We start from the raw sequence: 18,244 nt of genomic DNA, 5'->3' as shown, positions 1-18,244 counted from the left end.
AGAGGATGCAAAAGACTATATGGCTCAGGGCCCAACACCCAGCCCCTGTCTGGCTGAGGTCATCAGGGAGCAGAGACCAGTGCTGCGGCACAGCCTTGACCTAGAGAAAGGGAACTCGAGAAGCGGGACCAGGGCCAAATGAGTGCCACGCAAGACTAGGGCAAGCAATCTTCACTTGAGTGCCCGGAATGCCCAGCTAGGTGTGATTTAAGATGCTCTTTGGCCTGCCGGCCCCAAAGCGAATGTTTTTGCTGCAGGAAGATGATGCAGTTTGTCAGAAGCGTGTTTTGCAGTTTGGTGCGAGAACATTCTGCTAGGTAGGTGGTGGGTGGTTGGAGTCTTTGGACCTGAGACACTCGGTGGGTGTTCTGTGTCTCTGAATCCCGGGCCCTACCCTGCACTCTCCAGGGAGGACGCACACGAGGCTGCTGCAGGACGCCTGCTGCTCTTGGCAGTTTCTCCAGGAGACCTCATCTGTCCATAACCCTACATGGTTCAAGTTATGAAATCGGAGTCCCTCATCTTAATTTCCCGAGCACAGAACTCCAAGGGGGAATAAACCTCTGCTTGGATCTGCTGTCTCTCCAGGGGTCAGAGCAGTGTTTCTCCCTCCAGATGCTGGCACGAGTGCTGTTCACGGATACGCCACTTACAGACCCGAAATATTTGGCCATAAGCTGAAGTGAGAGCCACTTCCTGAGAAGCCACACAGCTAGGACAGCAGCACGAGCTTCGGGGACCGGCCACCCTGTGGTGACTGTGCCTCGGCCTGTCTTCCGGATGCCTGTAGCTCTACAGCCACGGGCAGGTCCCTACTCTGCGAAGTGGGCCTCGGGGCCCACCTGGACTTGCACCACGGCCACGAACCCAGCACCCACCAGCACAGGACACGAAAGTGAGAAGTATTCGAGTGCGACAGATGCTGGGAATCGTAAAGGTGGAGGTAAGATGACAAAACTTGTCAGTTTTCTGTAAATGGCTCTTTAGGGTTGGGGGTGTACACACCCTGAAATGCACGCCACCACCCAGCAGGCTTTAAGGTTTTTTCCCAGGCATTCTTGCAAAACAAAATATGTAGAGAAACATTTCAGAAGCCACAGGAGATCCAAGGACAGAGCAGGGGCCATCTCGGTTACTCCAGCACGGTGCTGCCCTCTGCGACACCGGAGGTGAGGCTGCTTGCACCGTCACCAGCAGGATCAACACCCCCTCCCACCGAAACCAGACCAGGGTCATCTCGATCAGACCTCGCAATATGTGGCAATCGGCCAAGATAGGGGCCAGGCTCACATCACTCGGGTTAATGGAAGAAGCTGGTGTGCAGAAGTGAGCATCCCTCAAACCGGGTGTGCAGAGACGAGCATCCCTCAAGCTGTCCCCACGACTCACCAGGTAGAGGGGACCATCGGGAAAGCTGCTGAGGATACAGCGCAGACCCGGAGAGCCGAGCCCAGGTGAGGTCAAGACCAGCTGGCCTCCGAGCTGGAGCTAAGAGTTCTCCTGTTGCAGTGCCCGTAAGGCTCACCTGGTGGGCTTACAAATGAAAACGGATGCCCCCTGCCAAATATTTCCGTTTTAGCAGGTTTTAGGCCCAAACCCCTACCTGCATTTAAAGAAACAAACCGAGCCCTCCGTTCTCACGTGAGGGGTCCTCAGAACCTGTGCTGCTCTGAAGACTTCACCTATACGTTGCCTCACGTGTAGGGCTGCAAAGGGGCCCAGAAGGACGGGCAGGCTGTGTCCGTGCTCATGCGACAAGACTGAGAGTATTTCCTACATTCGATCTGAGGTCTGGGAAGTGCAGAGAGTTTGTGCAGGAGTGGGGGTGAGAGCTCCTGGCGGAAGAGACCATTGCCCTTTACCCTCTCCCAGGCCCTGAGAGCAATCCTCGATGCCTCGCCTCTAACCTAGGGCCTGGGCTTCCACACCAAACACTCTGGTTTTAGGCTGCTTCTGTGAATTCACCGTCTTCCAGGTCAAGGCAATAGGTGACAATGGACATGTTTAAAGGTGGAGCTGCCCAGGGTCATAAACTATTGACTCAGAAGGCAAAATTGGGCAGGCAGAAGCGATCTGCTGGATTGGACAAAGTGGTTTTGTTTTTAAATTGAATTTGAATGCTTTTAGACATTACGCATATATTACATAATAGGTAGACATATTATATTATATACATATATACGACGTACATTAAATTATATGTAAAGTCTAAAAGCATTCAAGTTACACACGCTGCAGTTGCTTAGAGGCCTCACCACTCCCTTTTGTCTTACACCTGAATAATTACACCTGAATGATTCACATGCTTAAATAACTCCTGCCTGGTTTGTTTTTTTTTGTTATTTTTGTTTGTTATTTTTTTTTTTTGGTTATGTGTCTTTTACTTTATTACATTAAAAATAAATAAAAAATTATTTTTTACTTTAAAAAAAAGAAAGAAAAGGCTATTCCATTCTACAGAATAAATTGACACTCAGGCAAAATTAAGCTGTGAGCAGAGCACGGGGGCCAGTGTAACCCTGGGAAATCCCGCGGGGATCTCAGGAATAAAAACAATACACTAAAATTTTAGTTTGAACATCTGATTCCTGGTGTGAGAATCAGCTCACTTACCTCCGATTTCCACGTTCACGTAGCATGAGCGCCCATGGATAAGGCTTGTTTTGACGACAACCTGACCAATCGGCTGGGGTTTCAGAGCTATATTTTTAAAAAGTGACTCAGTCTGCGTTTGGGTTTGCGACCCCCAGGGCCACACGCTATACCTGACGCTGTTTACTGGATTAGTTCCAATCTTCCAGCTGGGCTCTGAGGGGACAGGATGCAGACAGAGCCTTTGCCTTAGAGACAAGGGAAAGTCCAGGAGCATCTCCGCAGCGGGAAGCGTGGGGACACAGGTCATGCTCACCCACGGCCAAGATGCCAAAGCTCAGACGAGGGTGGCGGGAGGAAGCACCTGCCAGGGTTCCACCCAGCTCTGCTTTCGAGATCCCAGCGGCCTGTGGTGGGAAGCGTCTCTCTATCTCAGGGCCATGCGGCCACCAAGCCATGGCCCTGGTTCCATGAACAGCGAAGGGGCCCAGCAGTCCCACTGAGCGCCCTCCTCAGCTGTTTCCCAAAGCTTTGGTGACACCCACAGCCACCTCGTGACCGCTCTGCAGTGCCATGTGCCCTGCCCCAAGTGCTTTCTCTTTCCATCCATGATTTTGCCTAACCCTTCCCTATTCAAAGTCCAGCTCAAAGCCCCTACTTCCCTAGAAGCATTTCCTGACCCATTTCATGGTAACAGGCAAATTCCACCTTCTCTCAACATATTCCCTACTCTACTTTTTGTTTTGTTTTTTTTTTTTTGAAATATTTTATTTATTTATTCATGAGAGACACACACACACAGAGAGAGAGAGAGAGACAGGGACACAGGCAGAGGGAGAAGTAGGCTCCATGCAGGGAGCCCCATGTGGGACTCGATCCCGGGACTCCAGGATCACGCCCTGGGCCGACAGCAGATGCTAAACTGCTGAGCCACTCAGGAGTCCCCTTACCCTACTTTTATGCCTTGGATCATTGTTACTATTTCTTATGTGTATAAATTTCGTCTTCTTAATTGGGTTGCCAACTCCTTGAGGTCGGTGCCACACCGGATTTCTCACTGCCTAAAGCACTGCCACACTACCTGAAGGGTGTCGTTAATTCACTGATTAGTTCATTATCACAACCGTGGCATCAGGTGGCAGCTACACGGAATTCTCTCATAAATCATTCCCAGTGACTGGAAGTTTCCAGAAAGTCCTGGCAAATTAGTCTGGGAATGCCATCCTGGCAATTTTCTGGCATTAGGTTTCCTGGATTGCTTCACATTTTGGAAAGAATGGCCTGCTTGTGTCCACTGACTCAGCAGAAAAGTTGCCTTGATTCATGTTACTTGTAGAAAAGAAAACTGATGAGCCAGTGTGAGGAGCCCTCCTCTAATTAGACTATAACACTGAAAGTAACTTAGTGGAGGGGCTCCTCGGTAGCACCTGCAGTGGGTTGAGCAGTGGTTCCCCCAAAAGATGTCCCACTGGAACTTGTGAATGTGACCTTATTTAGAAAAAGGTGTGATCCAGTGAAAGATCTCAAGAGGAGATCATCCTGGATAATGCATGTGGGCTCTAAATCCAATGACAAGTGTCCTTTTAAGGAGAGGAAAAGACAGAGAATCAGAAAGGACACAAGCGACAGGTTCCTTGATGACAAAAGCAGAGATTGGAGCCCTGCAGCCATGAGCCAAGAAATGCCTGGAGCCACCATGGACTGGAAGAGGCGATACACCCCGACAGCCTTCATGGAGAGTGTGGCCTTTCCGACAACCTGACTCCAAGGCCCTGGCCTCCAGAACTGTGAGAGAGGAGATTTGTGCTGTTTGATCTTACCAAGCATATGGTCACTGCTACAGCAGCCCTAGGAAATGAGGATGGCAACCAACAAGTAGAGCGAGTGGGGGCATGAGTGTAGAGGAGGGCTTTGGAGCTAGATTTCAGAGACACCATCACGGGAGATGAAGAGAAGAGTTGCCACAATCCCTGGTAGCTCTGGCCTCGTATATTTTTCTAGAAAAGCTTCCACCTGCCATATCAGCCTAGAGATGCTCACCCTGCAAGCTGACGCCTGAGCCTTCTTATCTGAGGAAAGCTGGGACTACATTCCTAAAGAATGGGACCAGCTAATCCGGAAATGCAGGGTCCTCAAAAGGAATGGTCTTCCTCCAAGGGCCTAGGTCAATTGTTCTCTCCTCTAGGTATCAAGAATTTATTGGGCATCTACTGTGCTCCACAAATTGACTAGTCGGGCTAATTATAAAAGGGGCCCTGGTTGTCACCACTCATTCGAGGGAGGGGGTTACCTCTATCTGGATATGACCCACTGAGCTTCTCAAGTCCGGGCTCCACAGATTCTCATTAGAATCCTTCTCATTTGCCCACCGACTATAATTTACACATAAGCCAGCCCTTGTGATTTTTTTTCCCCACCCAAAAGGTTAGTGAGGAGGAATACACTTTCATAAATGCTCCCCACACTGAGGCGCACACACATCAGCGCTTCTTATCTGTTGGTAAAAGCTGTTCCCGTTCCCCTTCTATACTCTTTTCAAGCTACGAACAAAAGGAACGAGACAGTATCGCTTTAGAGTTTGAGTGTGTGAGTCATTTCCTCTTCCAAGATGGACAGAGGTCATGTAGGAAAATGTATTTTTTTTTTTAGATTTTTTTTTTTTAGAGATTTTTCTTAGTGAAGTCTTGAGGGGTGACATGTCATGACCGCAATTTACTCCCAACCACCTGAATGAAATACAGAAGGCGAAGGTGGCGAAACGGTCATTGTGAGACCCAGGTGATGGGATGTGGGTGCTCCCTGCATGGTTCTTTTCTGCTCGCCCATACGTTTAAAAAGGGTCAGCACCCAAACTGCAGCAGATGTATATTTATCACACGGAGGGCGATCTCTCTGCTCTGCGGATGCTCTACGTGTTTTCAGGTACGTAGACCAGTTGTCTCAATAAAGGGAGTTGTCTCCTCCCAGCTAGAAATGCCTGACAGGGGCTGCAGTTCTGTGTCTGCAGTTCTGTGCCTGCAGTTCCTAATTGCTCTTTGGTTCTATTTAGGGAAGGAAGAGAAGACACATCTATTGAGAAAAAGTAGAGTACAGAAAAAAAAAAAAAGGCAGTGTTGGCACAGAAGCAAGAAGCAAAATGCCTCGCTGGGAAAGCAAGCAGCGCATCAGTAAGATGGTGGTTTTTTTTTTTTTTTTTTTTGTCAAGTCACAGACCCTAGCATGCCGCTTGGGGCTGCTGCAGGGTGCTTTGTCCCAGTGCATCTAGCTCACGTGGAACTGATTCCTCTACACAGACATCCCAGCCAGGGCACTGACTCCGGTTCTACCCCCGACATGCCCAACACACAAACACAGGCAGGGAGCGTTATAGCGGGACTCACAGTTCTGAGTAGAGGAAGTGCAGGTTGCCCACGTTATCAATGTAGTTGGCAGGGCTGAGCCAAGGCAGGACCAGCAGCAGAAGCGCCTTCATTTTCCACCCAGGATGCTGCTTTCTTCCTGGCCACCTTCTCTCTGTCAGCTGCAGGGGCCCAGCCCAGCTCAGTTCCCTGAAACGACCCTGGCCATATCCCCACAATCAGTAGCTCGTGAGGCATCGGACTTGGAGCCCTTAGATGGAGCCACGCTGATGCATCACAGGCCTGCCAGAGGATCGTGCCCTCCGCTTCTCAGATGGGGCGACAGAGACCGGAGGGACCCACCATGGTTGGCAAGAGGGCTCAGGCTGAGAGCAAGCAGGCTGATGCCTGGGAGAGGGACCTGCCCCTCCTGCAGGATGCCGACTGGTTCTCGGGAAGCAGCTGGTATGTTGACATCACTGGCTGGGAGCAGATGGGCTGGAAGCTGAGCTGCGTCGGAAGAGGGCACGAGCCTGGCCCATTCAGACCCCGTGGGGTGGGTAAGCAAATCAGCCAAAGCTGTCCCCCCAGTTTGCCAGAGGAAGACAACTGTAAGGAATGAGCATCCTTGGACACAGCCTGGAGATGTGAGCTCCAAGGGAGCCTTCAGGTGGTGCAACAGGGGAGGGTTAAACACAAACCAATGCCACGTCTCAATGTATATTCAGAATGTGCCTTTAGGATGTTTTACCGTCCCTGTCCTGACTGCACTGGCAGATGGAAGAGCAGTGACAGCTTTTCTACTGGTTGGGACACTCGGCCCTTTACACGATGAGGCTGTGTCACTGTCTTGGAGAATAGCAGAGAGCATTGATAGATAGACATGGAGTCCTGTCCGAATGATGCACAGGTTCCTGTTCTGCAAGGAGAGAGGTTTCTCCGTTCCTCTTCCTCCCCTGAGTGGCTGACCTAAGCTCTGGCACCAGTTGTAAGACAGTGGGCATTTCACTTAAGCCCTGAGCCTCAGCCATCTCATCTCTGAAATGGAGCTCTCTTCATGCCCTACCCTCTGGGTCCTGCAAACCATCGCTTCCAGCTCTAAGATCCGTGACCCTAGCCCATGCAGTCAACCTTCACATTAGGACCTCTTTGCAGGCCAAAGCCCTGTGACGTCCCAGAAGCCCCTGGGACTCCTCTCCTTCTATCCCATCCTCAGGAGATTTGGGCCTTCCTTGCAGCTCGAGACCTAGATCTTCACAGAGATGGCTTGGAGGGATAGTTCCAACTAATGGCACCCAAGCGATCCCAGCAAACCAGACTGGCCCGAGCGAAGCCCACGAGGAAGCCCACAGGGTGAGCTGTAGTGAAACAGGAATTTGGCCTCAGAGAAGTGCATGTACCTGAGGCTGGGCTGAGAGAGTCTAAGCCCAGTGGAACCTGAGAATGCACAGGTGTAACTGCTACAATTTTGATCGGCGATAAGCAATCCTGATGTAAAGCACGGCCTGTAGTCACTTATAGTTTGGTTGGGACTCTCCTTTGAATTCCACTCCCTGTAAGCCTGGTATGCAAGGGTGAGTCAGGGCCCGTGAAAAGGAAGTAAAATGAAATAGCAGCCAAAAGGAAGTTAAAGGTTGGGTATTTAGCTGCTGGAGTCAAACAGACGACTTTGAACCCTAGCTCGGCCTCATCTGAGCTGGATGACACGGGGCATATTGTTTGACCTCTCTGAACCACTGGTTCTTTCCATGTGAAAGAAAGACAGTGACAATAGGTCTTAATTATGGCCTTGTCAGGAAAGTGGAAAGGGCTAATGCCTGGAAAGAGCAAAGGGCTCGATGGGTGTTGGCTATTCTTACAGAAATTGTAACAGGGAATTAATAATTACAGTTAATAACAACCCCTGACAGTGACTGACAGTTACTCTGCAGTGACAGCCAATGACAGTGAGAGAGTCCAGAGGGTGGCTCAGCCCCTATCTCCAAGAGGTTTTGCTATTCTCTTCTTTCCTAGCCTTCTGCACTGTTAGGGACGTGACAGGTTACAGCTGCTTCCTGGTTGTGGAGTTTCACAGGGTCCTGGGACGTGATCCTCCCGAGTGTCCAGGATCTGCCATATGGATCAGAGCTCATGAAAATCATGGTGTAGATCCCTGGGTGGCTCAGCGGTTTAGCGCCGCCTTCGGCCCAGGGCATGATCCTGGAGTCCCGGGATCGAGTCCCACGTCAGGCTCCCGGCATGGAGCCTGCTTCTCCCTCTACCTGTGTCTCTGCCTCTCTCTCTCTCTCTCTCTTTCTCTCTCTCTCTCTCTCTCTCTCTCTCTGTGTGTGTGTTTCTCATGAAGAAATAAATAAAATCTTAAAAAAAAAGAAAAGCATGGTGTAGAATAAAGGCTGAGGGTTTCCTAATGCGCTAGATTGTATTCCGATAATCTTGGACATGTTCAGCTTGCTTCTCCGAGCCTCAGTGACCAAAGAAGGATGTCTGTCCTTGCATACCATTCATTAACGGATATGAACGTGAAATAAAAACAAAAGAATGGTTTTGTTGTTGTTGCTTATGTCGCTACCTGCAAAAACTGCTGGTTGCCTATCTAATACCTGCTCTTCCCTTCTTCCTTTCAGTAGAAGCTAGATTTACTTGGTGGTGGCAACGCCACCTTAGCCTCTCTCACAGATGGGTGGCCATATAATATGAGACTGGTCGGTGAGGCCCAAGCAGAAATTATGGGGTGAGGCATCCCAGAAGGGTTTTAAAGAGAAGTCCTCCGTTTTCACATTGTCGACTTGCCCTTCCTGCGGTCCTTTCTGCCTGCTTATTTCTGCCTGGAATTTGGATGTGATGCTGGAGTTTGAGAGGCCATTTTGGGGCCAGAGGATGAGAGCTAATCTGCAAAGCAGAAAGAGCCTGGATTCCTGATGGCATCACGATGACAGCATCGTGGACTTCCTACCCCCATACTTTCTGTTGTATAAGAAAAATAAAACTTTTACAAAATTCAAGCAAGATAACTTGAATTTTCTAACATCCGCCAACAGGTGTAATCCTAATACAATCCCTTGAGGATGGGATCCCACCTCCAAATGCTCATATTCTGTAGCTACCTTGCGAGGTAATTGCCCTAACCTTAAACCTTGCACCCTTTGCCTGACCTAAGTTCTATCTATCCTTAAATGTCATCTCAGATATCAGCCATAACCTCCTGGTTTCTTGTCTCTTTTCACTAGCCAGGGAACTCCTTGAAGGCAGGCTCTCTACTGGTTTTGTTCTAAACTGCATCTTTGCCGTAGTGCCTAGAACACAGTAGATGCTCAAGAAATATTTGTGGAAAGAACAGGAATTCAACTTGGTTAAGGAGTCAAGTTTTGGGGCCAACCTTACTTCATCAGAGGCAAATCAGCGACACAAAACAAAAAGGGACTTCAGGACTTCACGTGGGCCAAGAGCCACAGCAGGGGTCATACGGCAGGATAATAAATGTCCAGGAAGAAAGGAAAAAGGTAAGGAAGATTTGGGGCATGAGTGCCCAGGAGAATGTTGTTTCTTTAGCAAACGGCTCAGAGTGTGATAGAGACTCTGGTTCTCGAGAAGGCAAGGCAGGACGACCGCCTCCTTTCATCTGTTCCCAGGAGAGCACAAGGAGCAGTTCTCGACCAGAGGGGAGCCAAGAAAAATTTGGGTTCCGGGTTGGAACGTCACTGGAAGAAGGTATGCAAAACACAGAGTGAAGATGTTGAGCCTGGCTGACGTGACTGACAAGACCCGTAACCTACCCATCTTTCCACAGGACAATACTCCTGAGACCTGTCCCCTGGCCACTGCATCCTTCCTGCGCTACAGACAGTAACTGTCGGGGCTGTGTTGAACTCACTGCTGAAAGGGGCCACCTGCTAGACAGTAAAGGTCAAGAGAGGTTCCGGGGCAGGTGTCTGGAGAAGAAACTCCCAGGACTCTGGGGGTGCAAAGTCAATTAAAAAAACAAAACAAAACAAAAATAAAACCAAACCCAGGGAAACCCTCAGTCAGGTGTATCTTGGGCCAGTTATACACATTTTCATGCAAGGCTGTTTACAAAACACCGAACAACCATCTCTTTATTCCTGCTAGTAAATGCTTAAGGGTCAGCTTTATTATCCGCTCCCCGCCCCCAGTTATGATCTTCCATAAGACAGAAACTGAAGGGTAAAGGGACGCATCCCATGAAACAATTTGATGGGCATGCGTTTTCAACTTCTCCGCTCCTCAAAGTTTATTGCCTCGGAGGCAGAAATCCTGGTGTGTATAGATTTTTCTTTCCTTCCGGGCCTGGCCTATCATAGATCCTTGATAAATATACACTCAGATGATGATACCACACAAGGAAGATGTGGGCTTGGGCCTAAGACGACGCCCACTGAGGATCAAGGAAGTAAAGGCTTTCTGGGTCAAGAGGGATCTGGGTCAAGAGGGATGCATCGGCCTGGCCCCTACAGCACCTCTGGGAGGTCTCCTGGCAACGGCCTATGGTTAGGAAACCTGTCCATCCCTCGACTCAACAAGCCTATTACCCTCGTGGGGATTATCTGCAGGAGACCCACACTTAAGAGGACAGAGGTCAGTGGAATCAGCCAGAAGATTCCAAACATGAGCTCACGTGCCCAGGCTTACTCTTGTGGGAGAGCCCTCTCATCCGAAGTCAGGAACAGTTGTCCAAGGAGCTGCTGGTTCAGCCAGTCGTGCACAAGCACAATCAGTCCTAGATGTTTTGCTTCAGGATTTACATTCAACGCAGGGTCTGAAGTGGTCAGATAACAACGTTTACAGCGATGTTTACAAATGACATGAATCCTGGAGCAACCCGGCAGCGTTTGTTTAAAGACGTGATGCCGCCTGCCTGCATCCTTGGCTCAAGTCAACTGTTAGGATTAGCGTGGGCCTACAGACGGGTCATAAACAGAGACCTTGGCTGAGCGGGGAGATATTTCTCCGCCACGTCTTCTTTTCTAGAAGGACAGTGGCGACATTCTACATGTGACCCATCTCTGAAGAGCTTTGTATTCAAGGAACCCCACTGAAATAGGTTCCCATCCTCCAGGTGGAGAAGCCTAAGTCTGGAGCTCCCCCTGAAGCGAGTGTGTAGATCCACATCCGGTCACATGCCAATCTTCAACCAGAACTGTAGTTAAATCTCCTTATGAGATCGACCCTGAGCCTGCCTAGTTTCTATCCATTCCAATGCCACAAGCCAAAAAGTATCTTAAAAAACTCATTAATTTTAAATATATATCACATGATCTTAAATTTAACAAAACCCGACACTTAATTAATAGTTTTTATAATAGTAATGTTACCATAAATTTGTAATATCAAGACTTACACTCATATTTCATAATTTATCAATATCCCTTTCAATTAATTCACAATTCATCAATAATTCTAAATAATTAAAAATATAAAAAACTCAAAAAAAAAATTTAAATCTATCCCTATTTTCTTTCTCCTTCTTTCTCTATAATACTTATTATAATCTCTTCATAATATTATACTTCATTTCTTATAATCTCTTTACAAAATCTTCTCTTCCTCTATTAATTCTAATATTTCCACCTTTCATCTACTTACATAAAATACAAGTTACAATACAATCAACACTCCTTTCATTTCTTTTTTTCTATATACATCAAAATCATACACAACACCTACCATTTACTTCTAATTGTTAAACTAATTATTTACCAACACACCAACTCCTTAATCCATAAGATTTTCATTTATCCAATCTTCCGTCATCTGATGCACTTCCACTTCATACTATAGCGCGATACCTTTAACCTTGTAGTTGTGTAACATATGTTGCTCTTAGTACATATTATGATAAGACCGTACACTTTTGTGTCCTGCTGTGAATCATTCACAACTAGTTTACAGTGTAACTAAAACTCCCTTACTCTTCGATTTTTGTCCTTGATAGAAATCTCCCTAAATCACAGCTTAGGCCAACTATCCACAAGCAATAAAAGATCCTCACAAATGACTGACTAAGTACAAGGAAGGTGCTCATAAGAAGAGATCCCAAAAAGAGTTCACCCATAAGAAGTATAAAAGGTCCCAAGGCCGTAGGGTTGGTGACAGAAGGAAATAAGAGGCCGTAGATACCAGAGACCTAGCATACAATACTGTGACTCGCCTCATGAGGGGGCGCTATCTGTCTCCTGGAGACCCCGTAACACCCAATTGCTTCTTCCTGGCCCTTCCCTTGCCCCACTTCTGGTGTGGACCCATCTCTGCGCCATATGCCATCGTATCTCCAGGTTTAGGGATAATCTTGGCCCCACATCAGTTCTTTTTTTTTTTTTTTAATTTTTATTTATTTATGATAGTCACAGAGAGAGAGAGAGGGGCAGAGACACAGGCAGAGGGAGAAGCAGGCTCCATGCACCGGGAGCCCGATGTGGGATTCGATCCCGGGTCTCCAGGATCGCGCCCTGGGCCAAAGGCAGGCGCCAAACCGCTGCGCCACCCAGGGATCCCCCCACATCAGTTCTTGAGGAGGAGCTGCTATGTTCACGTTGCCTCCACAGACCACCTCCATTTCTCTCCTCTCTCCCCTCTCTTCTCCTTCCCGGCAGAGCTTCTGTGGTGAGCAGAACAATGCCTGCCCCCACAGACAGCCACCTCCGAATCCCCGGAGCCTGTGAATATGTCACCTCACGTGGCCAAAGGGACTTTGCAGATGTGACTAAATTAGGATCTTCAGATGAGGAAATGGTTGTAGGTTATCCAACTGGGTCCAGTGTAAAAACCAACTGGGTCCTTGGAAGAGGGGGGTAGGGAGGCCAGAGCCACAGAGGGAGATGTGATGATGGAAGCAGAGATGAGAGAGAGACAGAGACAAGCATCGAGAGAGAGAGACAGAGACAGAGACAGAGACAGAGACAGGCAGAGAGAGTGGAAGATGATACTAGCTTTGAAGATGGGGAGTGGGGCCATGAGCCAGGGAAGGCAGGCAGTCTCCAGAAGCTAGGCAAGGCAAGGCAAGGCAAGGAATTCTCTTCTAGAACAAGAGGGAATCAGCCCTCCCTACCTCCTGATGTCAGTCCAGTGCCCCCCCATGGTGGGCTTGTAGCCCTCAGAATTGTAAGATAACATGTATGTGTGGCTTGAAGCTCTTGAGTTGGCGATCATTTGCCACAGCAGCAACGGGAAACTCATGCAGCTCCCAAACACAAAGGTAGAGGGTACAAATGTCGGGAGTGGGGAATGTGAGGTAAGAAGGGAACCCTACCAGGGCCTTTCTCCTCCACCACTCCTCACCTCCCTTAGCCAGGGTGGCCCCAACCTTGGCCTTGGGTCTGCACCAGCAGCTGTCAGTATCTCCCTCACTGTGACCTGCCCGCAGTGCCTCTCCCCTGTGGGTCAAACGTCCAGTAAAGGTCACCAATAGACTCCCTTAGCCCTTCGTCCTCTGGCCACACTTCCTTCTGGGAATGAGAAGAGGGGCACCCTCATTTAGGTGCCAACAATGGAGGGTCAGAGGCAACCCACAAACCTGCGTCGGATGCCTTTTACTCAACATCCTTAGGGGAGAAAAGCGAGTTCACTGGCATAAGTAGCTTGGAAAACGAGTGCTAAGCGTTACACCCAGGCCACTGCCCTGGATGCAAACTTCTACACTAGAGAATCTGTGTGTCCTACAAAACAAAGACTCAGATTCACGGCCTAAGGTATGTGACCTTTAGAAAAAAAACACCTGCACCTACCTCTCGCCCTTGTCACGAGAGGAACTAAGGTAAATACTGGCTTCCACATTTCCTCTTACAAATAATTGTGGTATCATTGTTCACCCTCTCTTAAGCACCTTACATGTTCTAAGAGAGGACCTCACATGAAACGAGGTCCAGGGCTGCCCCGCGGTCATCCACACAGGAAAGCCCAGGAACATGACAGCATACGTGGACAATATAAGAGGCAGACAAGTAGAGGGGATGATGCTCTCCACCAGCAGAGGTGGTCACGCCATCACTCTGCTGCCAGTGTGTCCCTTCGCCAAACGTTTAGCAGAAAAACCACTGGCAGACAGCAGTTTTCTACATTTCTCCACTTAAAACTTAGTTGACTCCCATTTAAAACCTCACATCTCCTCAAAGAAGAGTTGGACTTTGTCAATTCCCATAGAGAGGAAGTTTTAATAACCGTGGATCAAATTGGGAAACTTTTTTTTTCTAACATGAAAAGATACACAATGGCCACTAGGAAAACTTTTGGGGGCCAGGAGCGTCAGAAAAAGTGGCTGGTCAGATCTTTCCAGGATCTCTGACATTTCAGAGTGCCTGCGTATGAAATAAGCCAGTCACGAAAGGACAAATATGCTATGATTTCCCTTCTATTAGGTTCCTAGAGTGGTCCAATTCATCGAGGCAGAAAGCAGCATGGTGGTTACCAGGGCCCAGCCAGGAGGTAATGGGAGTACTGGTATGGTTTCAATTCTGGAAGGTGAAAAAAGTTCTGGAAAAGGATGGCGGCGACCACTGCACTGTACTTAATGTGGCTCTTAAAAATGGTTAAGATGTCAGATTTTATGTTATGTATACTTTACCACAATAAAATAACCCCCCCTTCCCTACACCTCTACAGGCCACCACTCTATCATATGCCGGTTTCTCAGACCGGACTGTAGTTACAATCACCTCAAAGGGTTCCTTGGGGTGAATGTTTTCATCGGCTGCAAGGAAGAAGGCAGAGAAAAGGCGTCTCGTGGAGCACCCGGCCCCGAAGACAGCACTGCCCCTGGGCACAGGTGAGCCCAGCAGTCCCTGAGAGGACAGGGCTGCTCAGGGCTGACCCACGAGGAGGCCCTACCTTGTTTGAAAGTGCTGCTCCAGGTCACAGCGCTGCACCACCTCGGCGCAGTACTCCGAGAACGGGCAGGTCACCATCAGCTTGTTGAGGAGCTTGTTGACCAGGATGCTGGACTTCTTGCAATGCTGCAGCACCACAAGCTTGCGGTCCACGGGGCAGAAGTCCTTCTCCACCAGGAAGTTGGTGAGGCACAGGGTGCAGTAGGTGTGTCCACACGGAGTGTCCAGAGGGTCCAGCAGAGCTTGTAGGCAGATGTGGCATATGAGGTCATCGTCCACATCTTCTGTGTAGGCGTAGAAGTGGTTTTCCTCAGGGGAGTGGGCTTGGCCACACACCACACACAGGGGTGCGGGGCTGGGATCAGGGTGACAGGTGGGGTCTGGCTGGCTCATGGTCGACTGGGGAGACGGTCTGGCATGAACCTGTCCCAGGAAAACAAGATGTCCTCAGGAGAAAAATCAAGATCCTCCAGGAGCCATCCAAAGACCTAAAAGAAGGACAAGAGAGCTCATCTTAGTTTTCAGGGGGGCCTGAAGACTCCACTCACAAAAGACTTGAAGACTCCGCCACCAGTGGGCAGGGCCCCGCGCTGTGGTTCAGCAGGCCACTCTGGTGCCCAACATGACCTTGGACAAGGGACCTTGCCTCCTTATGCCTCAGTTTATCATCTGTCCTCGTGGTAATCATGTTTACCTCTAGCAGCCTCATGGTAGGGTGGCGGAAACCATTGGGCACTATCTGGGAAACGCCAAGAGGAACTCAAAGGAAATATGCCCTAAGAAATATAAATTGTTAGTATAATTCAATTAGATTTATAAAATGCTCTGTCGGGGGGCACCCGGGTGGCTCGGTTGGTGAAGCCTCTGCCTTTAGCTCAGGTCATGGTCCTGGGGAGCCCCCTGCCCAGCTGGTCTTCTGCTGCTCCCCCTGCTTGTGCTCTCTCTCCCTCTCTCTCTCTCTCTCTCTCTCTCTGTCAAATAAATAAATAAATAAATAAATAAATAAATAAATAATAATAAAATCTTTATAAAATAATAAAATGCTCTGTCATATAAGGACAAGAAGAACAGTTAACACTCCAATGGCTTTCTCTTATTTTTCTTCCCAACTTTCTCTACAACTCCAAAAATATAGGGCAGCAGAGCCTTCAGCTCGACCATCTGGGAAGAAATGGGAACAGCTGAGTCTGTTGTATTTTTCCTGCACTGAGAGCACATTTTCTTCCCTCTGCACTTGATCCGCTCGGCCGGTCACTTAGTGGTTATGGGGCTCTGGGGCTGCACTGCCTGGGTTCGAATCCCACCACTGCGATGGGCCAGTGATTTAATTGGTATCTGGAAAAGGAGGGTAACAATAGCCTGCCTCCTAGGGTTGCCATGAGGATGAAATGAGATATGAGATGGAAAGTTCTTCCAGTTGTACCTGGAACACAGGAAGTGCTCGGCCAAGGTGAGCCACTATTTTTACATGTATTTGTTGAGTTCATTCTGTCTCCCATCTTACGCAACTGACCTGGAAACTGAAAGCTATAATTCTTATAAGGGCTCTTTTTGCTTTTTGATAGCACCCTTTTATTTCATTATATATCTATTTCAACCCAGTAGAGTACTATCACGCCATGTATTTTTCCCCCTGGAATGGGAGTCCAAATAGTGGAGATTCTCACATTCCTGATTAATACCTAGAAGCTTCTGAGAATCATTCAATACCTATTATTTGAGCACCAACCCTGAGCTAGGTAGTGAGCGAGGCGTGGAGGAGACCTTGAGGAGAGCTCTAGAGGACATGCCCTTGTTCTCCCGGAGGCCCTGTCCTGGGAGGCAGGCATGAGCACCAGCAACTGGAAGCCCACGTGACCAGAGCAAACAGAAGTGTGCACTAGGCTACTCTGGGTCAACGCTCATGAGGATGAAGAATCTCACACCCTCTGTCACCCACCGCCCTCTCGAGGTTCTTTTATTTTGGAAAACAAGCAGACTCGAGGCCTTCCACGAGAACAGACAGACACATGAAGAAGCCAACAGGAAGCCCGCTGCATTTGGAAAGGGCACAGCATTCCTAAACCGTGGTGCATCTTTTTTCTTTACCAAATTAAGTCCGAGATTGTTTGTGGGAGCATTGCCTTATCTTAAAAAAAAAAATACATTGACTTCAAGCTCTTGTTGGGTCAGCTTCGTGTTTACATTTCTGCGCTGCGCTAATATGCCTGAAAGAACACTCTGGTCAGGAGGTTGAAGTAGAATGCCCCGAATGTGAAAACATTTAGAAATCACAGAATTTTATTTAGCATCAAAAGAGACCACAGAAAGCAAAGGTAGAGAGCGCAGAGGGAGGGGGTCAAGTTGTTTCTGGTCTAATGTCATGGAAACACACACAGCTGCTATTTGTCCTCAAGGCTGATAGAAGGTACTGGAACCACACAGGAAATGCTTTAAGTGGCATGAAAAACAGTCAAAAAGTAAACATGAAAACGGAAATGGGCCACCCAAAAGATTATCATCCATGATAGGGGAAAAAAGTTCACATATTTTGAACTTTGACAAGAGTTTTGTCAAACAGCCCCACGTGCTTGGGTCCTGTCCATTCTTTCTCGTTGTGCTGTCCTGGAAAGCTACAGGGAATGCAGTTGTGGCTCTGGTCGTGCTGCTGAAAAAGCCAACTTCACATCTCTGGTCCATGCCCTTACGCGTGCAGTGGTGGGGCCGGGCCAGATTTTTGGCGTTTCAGACTGTGCGCTGGAAAGTGACAGGTGCCTCAGAGTCTTCCAGGGGAGGGAAGATGGGAAGGCAGTTTGGGTGGAGCTACTTGCCTACTTCTCCCCACCCGGTCCTAGCTCCATTTTTATGTCTCCGACACCAGTTTCCTTACAATATTCTGTTGGAAGAACCCTAGCTTCAAAAAAAGTAAGGAAAAAAGCAAGCCACCAGAGTGATCCCACAACATTCCTTTCAGAAACAGAGTACTAGGACTCTGTGCTAATACAGCAGAGTTTTGCTTTGTTGTGAGTGGTTGGCTTTTGGAAAAAAAATTTTTTTCTTTACTTTCTAATAGTTTTTGAGCATGTACCTTGGACAGGGCACTGTCCTTGGACAGGGGGCCTTATATAGACTATGTTATTTAATCCACTCAAATCCCCAGGGTTGTTGGGTTTTGTTTGTTTTCATTTGACAGATGAAGAAGCTGAGATGTGACATGGAAGCCACTTGCTAGTTAGGTCAAAAGGAAACAAAGCAAGAAGTGCTACCAACTCCAGTTTCTGTTCCTAACCATTTTGCTATGTTGTGTCCCAGCATCTTTCCTGATCATGACTGGTCGGAATTTAACCAACCGAATAGAAGAGCCCCAGGAAATTAGGTTTAAAATCTCTTGAGGCCCATTGCTAATAGGTTTGTTCAAGGCTCTGATTAAGAATATTCCTTGACTTTACTGACTGCAGAAATGCCTAAGACTGAATGAATGGAAAGGGCAAGCAAAAA

At 48.3% G+C, this 18,244-nt stretch overlaps 1 protein-coding gene across 6 annotated transcripts in view; it reads right to left on the bottom strand.

The window, feature by feature from the left end:
* LNX1 (ligand of numb-protein X 1) overlaps window positions 1-18,244 on the bottom strand; it is a 128,077-nt gene that overhangs the window by 88,094 nt on the left and 21,739 nt on the right. For 5 of the 6 annotated variants that reach the window (XM_055340958.1, XM_055340967.1, XM_055340949.1 and 2 more), the window contains one exon: window positions 14,769-15,255. In XM_055340958.1, coding sequence (XP_055196933.1) covers window positions 14,769-15,160 — 392 coding nt within the window. In that variant the 5' untranslated portion in view covers window positions 15,161-15,255. Of the gene's footprint in view, window positions 1-5,972; window positions 6,542-14,768; window positions 15,256-18,244 lie in introns of those variants that run through there. The other variant, XM_055340993.1, reaches the window with a different exon arrangement.

This window comes from Nyctereutes procyonoides, unplaced genomic scaffold (assembly GCF_905146905.1).
Source record: "Nyctereutes procyonoides isolate TBG_1078 unplaced genomic scaffold, NYPRO_anot_genome, whole genome shotgun sequence".
NCBI classification, from domain to species: Eukaryota; Metazoa; Chordata; class Mammalia; order Carnivora; family Canidae; genus Nyctereutes; species Nyctereutes procyonoides.
The sequence above is the reverse complement of the archived record's forward strand: the minus strand, read 5'-3'. Positions and strand labels throughout refer to the sequence as shown.